Source organism: Nansenia antarctica (genome assembly GCF_963989245.1).
Source record: "Nansenia antarctica genome assembly, chromosome: 2".
NCBI lineage: Eukaryota > Metazoa > Chordata > Actinopteri > Argentiniformes > Microstomatidae > Nansenia > Nansenia antarctica.
In genome coordinates, this window is record NC_137675.1 from 50794851 (window position 1) to 50804850 (window position 10000).

The window sequence follows — 10000 nt, forward strand, 5'->3', positions numbered from 1 at the left end:
CACACACACACACACACCATCAAATAAAAGCTGAGAATCTATACTTTATGACTCATTTCAAATGCAAACCTTTGGGGTATAGAGCCAAAAGAAGAACAGATGCTTCACTGTCCCATTACTTATGCGTATGAATCATGTATTTAGGAACATGTGTCTGAGAAAGAGGTCAAGAGATCACTGGTTTGGAGTCGTGTTAAAACCACAGTGTCCATCGTCCATCAGGCTGGGCCCTCCAGTCACACACTCCTGGCCTATAAGCTCCACACACCCGGCCCACACCCCGAGTGTGGAATTGTGTGTTTGTGTGTTTAGGTCGTAACCTGCTGTAAGCTGTTACCCATATTTGTGATCAGCTAGCTTATTGTGCTCATATTGTGCACATAAGACAACCCTGAGGGATACAGTGAACACGGATAAAACCTCGCGCAACACTACTGCAGTTTCTCACAGAAATAAAAGCATGTTTAAATGCCAGGCGTTCAGTGTAATCCACCCTCCAGACATCTATTTCCCCCCTTCCCCAAACCCCAAAGCACCCGAGACCCCTGAGATTCAGGTTCCTAGAAAGACTGGTTTACCACCAGCAGGAGAGCTGAAGCCCCTGAACCTCCCCAAAGAGATGAGACACAAAACCCACCGAGCCCACCGCCCCGTCTCTGCTCCCTGCACCCGACACCTACCCCCCCCCCCCCCCCCCCCCCCCCAACACCACCCCTCGCCTTTTCTCCCCAGAAACCCCGGGGAGAAGTCTGCAAGCCCCCCACCACACAAACCACATAGCTAAGACAAGCTCCACTCCAGCACATCAAGGCACATCGAGGCACAGCACACTCAACTCCACTGTGCGCTCACAGGAACCTTCGACTTGGCTGTTGGTACAACAACAAAATAACACTTAGGCGCCTGGTTTCAGTGTTCATTGGTTTCAGTGTTTGTTCGGTTTCAGTGTTCGTTTGGTCAATTTACTTTATTCTGTAAACGTTTGGGGGGTTACTCATTAAACCTTGTACAGAAAGATAGTTTTCATAGTGGGTATTACCCTGTAAACAAACAGAGCCATAATAGCTAGCTACAGTAGCAACCTGACTACCTCCTTTCTCTTCAAGCTACTGTTTCAGTGGCGCTCCGGTGGTGGAACGAGCTTCCCACTGCTGTCAGTCACTACCTATTTTCCGCCGTAAACTGAAGCCCCATCTCTTCAGGCTACATCTTGACTGTCCCTCCTAAAGACCTTTTCATCCCCACTACCCTTCTGTACAGTTTCTCTACTGTAAATAATAATTAAAAAAGACCTCCCTTCTTCTAGCATTGTGACTGCTAACAGCCCCGGGTCCTATCATAGATGTTTATTTTATTTTTATGATGACTGATGGAGAGATGATTCACTTACTTTAGACAAATGTACTTGCTGTAAGTCGCTTTGGATAAAGGTGTCTGCTAAATGTCTAAAATGTAAATGTGAAAAATGTACAGTTACAGTTTTTAAAGTGTCTCATCTTGACGTGACTGTTTTCATCCTCTTTCTCGTGTGGGTTGAGATCTCAGTGGTGGAGATCAGAAAAAAATCTCACCCTTGTCATAAGCCTTACTGTGTGGGATAGATGTTTACCACACACACACACAAGCGCACACATACACACGCACACACACACCCACACACACACAATATGTCAATTGTGTCGACTCACAGATAATATTACAGCAAAGGTCCCTGGTTTCACGTGAGAATGAGGGGACTTTCAAACCATGAAGAGGGTGCTCCGTGCAGCACACACACTAGTCTTCTGGCTCAGTCAGATTATTGCTAGATCCAGATTATCGTAGCCTTGACTCCTATAGCATGGGTCACTGGCTCTCAGCCCGGAATGGACAGATTTGGATGTGTGTTTGGTCGCCTCTGCTGGTGTGGCTGGATTAGACTTCTCTAGAGGTTCAATTTGATTTTTGATTTGATTTGATTTGATTAGGTAAGATGACTGACTGTGGACAATATAGACAAAGTTCTTTCCAGAGAAGTTGGTTCTGCTCTGGGAAATAGCCAGTAAACTTTGACTTGTTATTTTCAGTTGATGCTGTTCCAGACAAAGTCCTGATAATTGTCAAAATGATGTCAATATTGAGAAAGGACAGAGAAAGACTGAACAATTTGAGGAAGGACTTCTGCAATTCTAGCATTTGTTACTTGGTGAAGTGGTAAAGTTATGTGTGCCCTTGATTTAAATCTTTAAAAAACAAAATCACTTATTTATAATCAATCTGGGATAAAAAAAAAGTTACCTATTAATTGGTATCTGGGAATTATGAATTGTGTGTGGTGTGTATTTTATAGATGACCATGTTCACGCCATGCCTCTTAATGACTCTGAATGCCCCTTTATGAACTGAGGGGTTGGAGCTCTGAATGCACCTTAAAGCTTGTTAAGTGGTTTTCTGTCAAGCTTTGTTTCCCACAATCCTCAGCTCTGTTCAACAACAACCGCTTCAAAATCAAAATCAAATCTCTCTCTCTCTTTCTCTCTCTCTCTCTCTCTTTCTCTCATGCAATCGTTTAATGGGCACGAGGGGAGAGAAGAGAGGACGTTACTAAGACAAAGAACAACTCCAGATTCGACTGTGCATTCAAGTGGTAAGTTGAAGAATTCAGACACACTCCTCCATTTGATTTCAACTTAACAGTATGATTTTTTCTGATTGATTTAGTAGATTCAGTCATTTCAATGTATTTTGCTGTTGGATTAAGATAATTCTTTTAGGGGTCAAGTGAAAATGGAATGGGCTTGGATGGAGTTGGATCCACTGAATTATGTTAATATGTGGTTGTGTAACTGATATTTTAGCTGTGATTTAGATTTAAGTAATTACCAAAAATAATGATTTAGATCTTTTAATATCCAATTATGATCATTATGGTAATTGAATGGAAACAAACTGCAGAAAAAGTATTGTAACTATAATTGAATTTCAGATAATAGAATGCAGTTTGAATTATAATTTTGGTGTTTATTTGTTATGGCAGTTATTTGATTTTGGAACACATTTTTGTCAACACAGTGTGACAGTCAGTGGTGAATAAATGCACCCAATAGACATCATATCAGAAAAATAATTAGTGGATCTGAAAATATTAATAACTGCAAAATGTATCATTGTTATCCAGTGATACAAATTGTAAAGATGTGAGATTTGGGTCAACTTTCCTGCCTGCTGAGTACAGCGGTCCTGAGACATTTGAAAACTTCTGAAACGGGGTTGCAGGTGGCTGTCTGCATTTCTAACCCAAACCTCAGGCTCTGGCATTTTAACTGAATATTTATCAACAGGTGGTGTGTGTGTGTGTGTGTGTGTGTGTGTGTGTGTGTGTTTGTGTGTGTGTGTGCGCATGTGTGTTTATAATTTACACAAGGAATAGTTAATGCAGAGCAACATTGGTGTCTTGCAGTTTTGCAAACCACTGGATGAAAAAGACAAAAGAACAATAAGATTTCACACAAATGACAACAGAATTGTATCAGACAACTGTTAATTTTACATAAACCAATAGCTATAATTAGTTGATATAATCATAAAATCTATTAAAATCTATTCTGTAACGTAGTTCTAAATATAAGCCTATACTGATTATAATCAAAATGTCTTGCGCACTCTCACATTTTTTGTGGAACAGTTGAGTTCTGTAGATAGATACATACAGTATGTTGTTATGTGGTATATCTGACGAGGATACAAATGTTTTTAGACGATGTGTACAAAGAGCTTTTGTGGGTTCATGGAAAGGAGCACAGTTGGAAAGAGAAAAGAGAAAAATCTCTAAGTGGGAAGCTAAGGAAGCTGAGGGCTTTGAGTTAAAGTGACTTCTCACTGCTCCTGGGTCTTGTTCACTAGGCAGAGTGCAACATGGAAGGTTCTAGCTTGATACGTCCTATGAGAAAAAAGACGTTTTGCTGCTCTTGCCCTCTCTCTCTACAGAACACTATCACCGCCATGCCCCGCTCCTTCCTGGTCAAGAGTAAGAGGAAAGGGTCTGACCCCCCTCGCCTGTCCAAACCCACCAGACGCACAGCCCCTCCCCAGCCCCAACCCCAGCCCCAGCCCCAGCCCCAGCCCCAGCCCCAGCCCCAGCCCCAGCCCCAGCCCCAGCCCCAGCCCCAGCCCCAGCCCCAACCCCAGTCCCAACCCCAGCCCCAGCCCCAGCCCCAGCTCCAGTCCCAACCCCAGCCCCAGCCCCAGCTCCAGCCCCAGCCCCAGCCCCAGCTCCAGTCCCAACCCCAGCCCCAGCCCCAGCCCCAGCTCCAGTCCCAACCCCAGCCCCAGCCCCAGCCCCAGCCCCAGCCCCAGCCCCAGCCCCAACCCCAACCCCAGCACCAGCCTCATTCACACACCCACACACATCACCAGGACAAACAGCACTGGGCGTGGCAGGAAGTACATCCCCCACATAGGGGCCCTTCACAGGAGCCCAGGGAGACCCTGTGCTCAGGGTCAGAGGTCAAAGACGCAGTGGACGACTACTGCCCTCGATGGGACGCCACAGCCACCAGGCCTCACAGCTCCTCCCCCGTCGGTCACTGGCCCAGCTGGTCTGCAGGTACCGCCCACGTCAGACGCTAAAACCATTGAAACTAAGTGACTGAAATGAATACAATCATTGGCAGCTACCGACAGGCTTCAAGGACGTCATTAGCAAGATGCTAACACTTAAAGCCGACGTCTTTATCTATTACTACTCAGTCACCTGCCACACTCCCTCCACAGAGACCCCCGGGCAGAACGGCAGAACCTCGACAGAGCCTCCCCGACAGTCCCCCCTGCCCTGGCCCACAATCTGCCCACGGGGCCCTGAGAGAGAGAGGGAGCTGGAGAGACTGGTCCACGTGTTGCTAAGCCACAGACCTCACATCGACCTCAATTCCCCCATCAGCCAGTGTCCCCTCTATGAGAAGGTAGGACTAGAGGAGTAAGCCAGGGTCAGGATACTGCTAGTCACACGTCAGAAGAGTGAGATGGGGATGAGAGTAGGCTACTACTTGACCAGACAAGGGTAATAAAAGCGTTATCAGAGCCCGCTACAGTAGGAGGAGCAAGGAGGGGGAATGTCATTGTATTTGTCACAGGGCGGCGTGACATGTCAGGAAATGTCACAACTATGAAAGGAGTGGTTGGGTCTGGAAATAGAAGCCACATTATATGCTTTATAATGAGATCTCTCTCTCACTCTCCATCTCTCTCTCTGTCTCTCTCTCTCTCTCTCCATCTCTCTCTCTCTCTCCATCTCTCTCCCTCTCCCCCTCTCTCTCTCTCTCTCTCTCTCTCTCTCTCTCTCTTTCTGTCTCTCTCTCTCTCTCTCCCTCTCTCTCTCTCTCTCTCTCTCTCTCTCAGGTGTTGTCTTCAGGGGCTGGTCTGGAGACTCATTTGCGCAGGTCACATGACAACACGCTTGCTTTCCCATTGGCCTCTTCAGGCAAAGCCTCTGAGCCACATTATAGCTTCAGACCAGCTCTGGGGATGTATGGCAGAGGCAAGGTATGTCTGACTGTGACATGAGCACGTATGAGGAGAAAAACAAAACACAATATTTGAGGTGAACACCAAAATATATATATACTGTGTGTGCGTGTGTGCTTTCCAGGAGCGTAGCTTTGTCTGTAAAGTGTGTGGGAAGGTGTTCAAGCGTTCGTCCACCCTCTCCACCCACCTGCTCATCCACTCTGACACGCGGCCCTACCCCTGCCAGTACTGTGGGAAGAGGTTCCACCAGAAATCTGACATGAAGAAACACACCTTCATACACACAGGTGGGTCAGAGTTGTCTGCACCATATCGTGACGTTAGAATTATAAGGTTCTATCTCCATTTTTGTCAAAATTGAGTTTTTTACATAATCTGATCCATTAGGTGTTTATTAATGCCTGTGTGGTGTTATTTTTTAAATGTTGAAATTTTTGAGTTAGTAATGAATAAAATACCAAGGTTCCAGCTCACAAAACATAATAGAATGTAAAATCTTTGACGCTCAATATCTCTGAACTACCCTAAACGGAGATAGAACCTTATAATTCTAAGCTCACCATATGCTGCACGCAATTGAAAGGTGTGTTAGTGCTAAACACACTTGAATGGAAGTGACTAAGTGCAGTACGCACGCACGCACGCACACACACACACGCACAAACATGCACACGCACATCCACACGCACACGCACACACACAAACACGCGCACACACACACACACACACACACACACACACACACACACACACATACACACACACACACACACACACACACACACACACACGCACACACACACACACACACACACACACACACTCCTCCCTCCCTCTACTCAACACCCCCTGTCTCCTCCCTCCCCTACCCCAGGAGAGAAGCCCCACGTGTGCCAGGTGTGTGGCAAGGCCTTCAGCCAGAGCTCCAACCTCATCACACACAGCCGCAAGCACAGCAGCCCCCGGCCCTTCAGCTGCCCCCAGCACCCGGCCGACATGCAGCGGCACCGGGAGCAGCTCTGTAGCTATGGCAACGTGCACAGTCAGCACAGCAGCCAAGGGCCATGAGTCTGGCAACGTCGTAGACTATAGGGGCCCCATCTGTCTCAGAGCAGGCTGGCCGAGGTAGAAATCGGAGGACGGGCTCATCGAAAAGCATGGAATGGATTAGGGAGTTTCATGAAACAGAACCGGGAGAGGAATGGAACGGACACTTGTGTTTTGATACCGTTCCCCAATCCTTTTCTAGCATTCCAATAAGCCGATCCTCCGATTTCTACCTCCGCTAGGCTCCCCTGATGGAGAGGCGCTGTACAAGACATGGAGCTGGATTTGAGGCGATCAAAATGGCACTGTGAGAGTGTTTGAACGAAGACGGTGTAGTTGAATTTGCAGTGTGTGTTTGTAAAGGCCTGTGGTGCTTCGGTCAGTGTCAGAGTGGTGTTGCTAGCCTGGGCCAGTCTACCAGCTGGAGCCGACGGCGGGATGAGACCCCCCCTGCCTGGGGGCAAAAGGGGGGCAAAAGGTGTTTCACCTGTGTGTCGTGTGATGGGCATTTTTGCGGCCAATTTGCTTCTGCACCTGAACAGTGATTCGAGGGCAGACAGATATTTCTATGAAAAGAGCACACCTCATTGGTAAAAAAATAAAAAAGGCATATTGTAGAATGACTCACTCTTCGGCAATCTCCAGAGCGAATCCTAATTTTCGCCTGTTAATATTCCCCATTCTCCTCAGGGAGCTGTGTGATTGGAGGCTCCATTGTTGCTGTATGAATGAAGTTGCCGTTTTCACTTCACTACAGCTGTACACCCCCGACAGGGATGATGGGTATAACTGTGATGGGGGAACTCTTGGGGGACAATGTCTGTGACTGCTGTCTGTTTAAAGGGAGTGACGACTACTATGTTCAAATGAATCTTGAATGATGATGATGATGATGATGATGATGATGATGATGATGGCCACCGGACAACCGATGATGGCAACCGACTATTCTCAGTATCTAAGTTTGTCTCGCTCTCTTTATAGGATGATTTACATATATTTTCATGTATATTTTGTATTTTATATTTTCTTACAATAAACATGCGATTCAACATGCCTAATCCTCCTGTATTATTTCACTGGGAGTGAGCATGTCGTCACGAACGACCACGAAATAGAACACAAAAACAACCGGTGTCACTCATCGACTTTATATAACAACAGCACACACCTTAAAACAAAAGTTACAACAGTTACAGCTTACAGTATATACAATAAGGATATGTAAAACACTACCTCTCACATTATTATCTGTTTTTTAAATGCTCTATACTGTCGATCTGGTTTCTGATGGAGTCACAATAGACGCTAGACCAGGCTCAAATCTCCTGTAGGCTACAGTAGTCCATGTAGCTCCGTTACATTGTGTTACTGCTGGTTTAGGACTGCAAATACTGTATATCCTAAGGGCTCAATGGCTCACACATAGGATTGGTCTCATAAGCGCTTGGAGGAGTTGTTATGTACAGACATTCAGGCTGTCTCAGTCTTTCAGACCGTTACACGTTTGACACATTTTCACGTTCAAGAAAATGTGAGCAAACACACACACACGCACACGCACACACGCACGCACGCACACAAACACACACAAACACACACACACACACACACACACACACACACACACACACACACAAGGTGTCTCAACCTCTGTCGCACTTTGACTTCGGCCTCAGATTTACAGGAGGAAATCCTGAAAAAGAGATAAAAAAAGAGATGATATCACTTCCGCCCACGGCAGCATATCCCTATCGCAATCTACAGGTGCAGGTGACTAATACGCAGTCCTCGTGTTCACACAACACATGCTATGATAACACAACATCCTATCTTCACTCTGTGTGGTCACCCAGCTGCTCTCCGTGTGCTGTGTTAGACGCTCTTATCTCACGTTCCATCTCCCCTCTACACAGAGCTGTTGGACTGTTCCACCTCCTCTCTACACAGAGCTGTTGGACTGTTCCACCTCCTCTCTACACAGAGCTGTTGGACTGTTCCACCTCCTCTCTACACAGAGCTGTTGGACTGTTCCACCTCCACTCTACATAGAGCTGTTGGACTGTTCCACCTCCTCTCTACACAGAGCTGTTGGACTGTTCCACCTCCTCTCTACACAGAGCTGTTGGACTGTTCCACCTCCCCTCTACACAGAGCTGTTGGACTGTTCCACCTCCTCTCTACACAGAGCTGTTGGACTGTTCCACCTCCTCTCTACACAGAGCTGTTGGACTGTTCCATCTCCCCTCTACACAGAGCTGTTGGACTGTTCCACCTCCCCTCTACACAGAGCTGTTGGACTGTTCCATCTCCCACCTACATAGAGCTGTTGGACTGTTCCATCTCCCACCTACACAGAGCTGTTGGACTGTTCCACCTCCTCTCTACACAGAGCTGTTGGACTGTTCCACCTCCTCTCTACACAGAGCTGTTGGACTGTTCCACCTCCTCTCTACACAGAGCTGTTGGACTGTTCCATCTCACCTCTACACAGAGCTGTTGGACTGTTCCACCTCCTCTCTACACAGAGCTGTTGGACTGTTCCATCTCACCTCTACACAGAGCTGTTGGACTGTTCCACCGGGGCAGGGGGGTTCAAGGGGCTGTGGCCCTGGTCTGCGTGGTCGGGGAGGCTTTCTCTTCCGACGGGTGGAGGCGCCCCTTTAACCAACACCAACCACAGTGTTACTAACAGTGACTAACCATGTGGGTTAGCCTCAGAGAGAGAGCGAGTTGTCAAAAAGCATCCACTGACACACCAGATGTGGATGTCCTGTGTATTAATAACTATTATTATTGTGCTCGTTTTTCCTGCAGGTCTTTAGCCTTTGTATATGTGACACGTTCTAATGCTTTGGTCCTCATGTCGGGATCCGACGTAATGATCAGACTTTTCTTTCGAAAAAGGTGGATACATTTCCCCGTCGTTGAAAATCAACGACACATCGCTAGTCGACTCACACAGCTTGCTTTGTGAGCCTGCTAACAATGTAAAGTAGTGTTCTAGTTAACTAGGTAGCAGTGGGGATTACTCACCCGATCCATTGCGTTGCAGTATTTTGGCTCGACGAGCGAGTCTGTGTTGTGATTCTCAACAACGTTGAAACGTAGTTCCGTGTTTCAAAAGAAAAGTCTGAACATTTTGATTGGTTGCCGACATGACCAGACTGTGTCACATATAGAAGTTGACCTCTTGGCTATAGCCTCATTACCTGTACGAGTGTAGATGAACCACAGTGCCCCCATCAGGCTCACGCCCATAAGGAAGGCAGTGAACACGATCCCCAGCACCGATCCCCAGACGCCTGCGTCCACCCCAGAGCCTGGGCCACAGAGACAGGAGGAGCAACAACAACATCAAGGTATATACAGGAATCTTGAGGTTAATTTCAATACCTTTCTAAGACTTTTTAAAGACCTTGTCAATATTTTTCCAGACCTCACCGCC

At 46.9% G+C, this 10000-nt stretch overlaps 2 protein-coding genes across 2 annotated transcripts in view; one reads left to right on the top strand and one right to left on the bottom strand.

The window, feature by feature from the left end:
- Positions 1-3981: 3981 nt before the first annotated feature.
- LOC308150242 (uncharacterized protein) lies at positions 3982-6573 on the top strand (the record flags this gene model as incomplete). Its single annotated transcript, XM_080523093.1, has 6 exons — positions 3982-4019; positions 4440-4585; positions 4753-4940; positions 5377-5520; positions 5627-5792; positions 6380-6573. The coding sequence occupies 6 exons, from the start codon at positions 3982-3984 to the stop codon at positions 6571-6573; spliced, it is 876 nt and encodes a 291-aa protein (XP_080379219.1).
- Positions 6574-9106: 2533 nt separating this feature from the next.
- engl (endoglin, like) overlaps positions 9107-10000 on the bottom strand; it is a gene marked incomplete at both ends in the record, with an annotated part of 13677 nt that continues 12783 nt past the window's right edge. Inside the window, 2 exon segments of the mRNA XM_080523094.1 lie at positions 9107-9213; positions 9765-9875. Of these exon segments, the coding sequence (XP_080379220.1) occupies positions 9107-9213; positions 9765-9875 (218 nt within the window).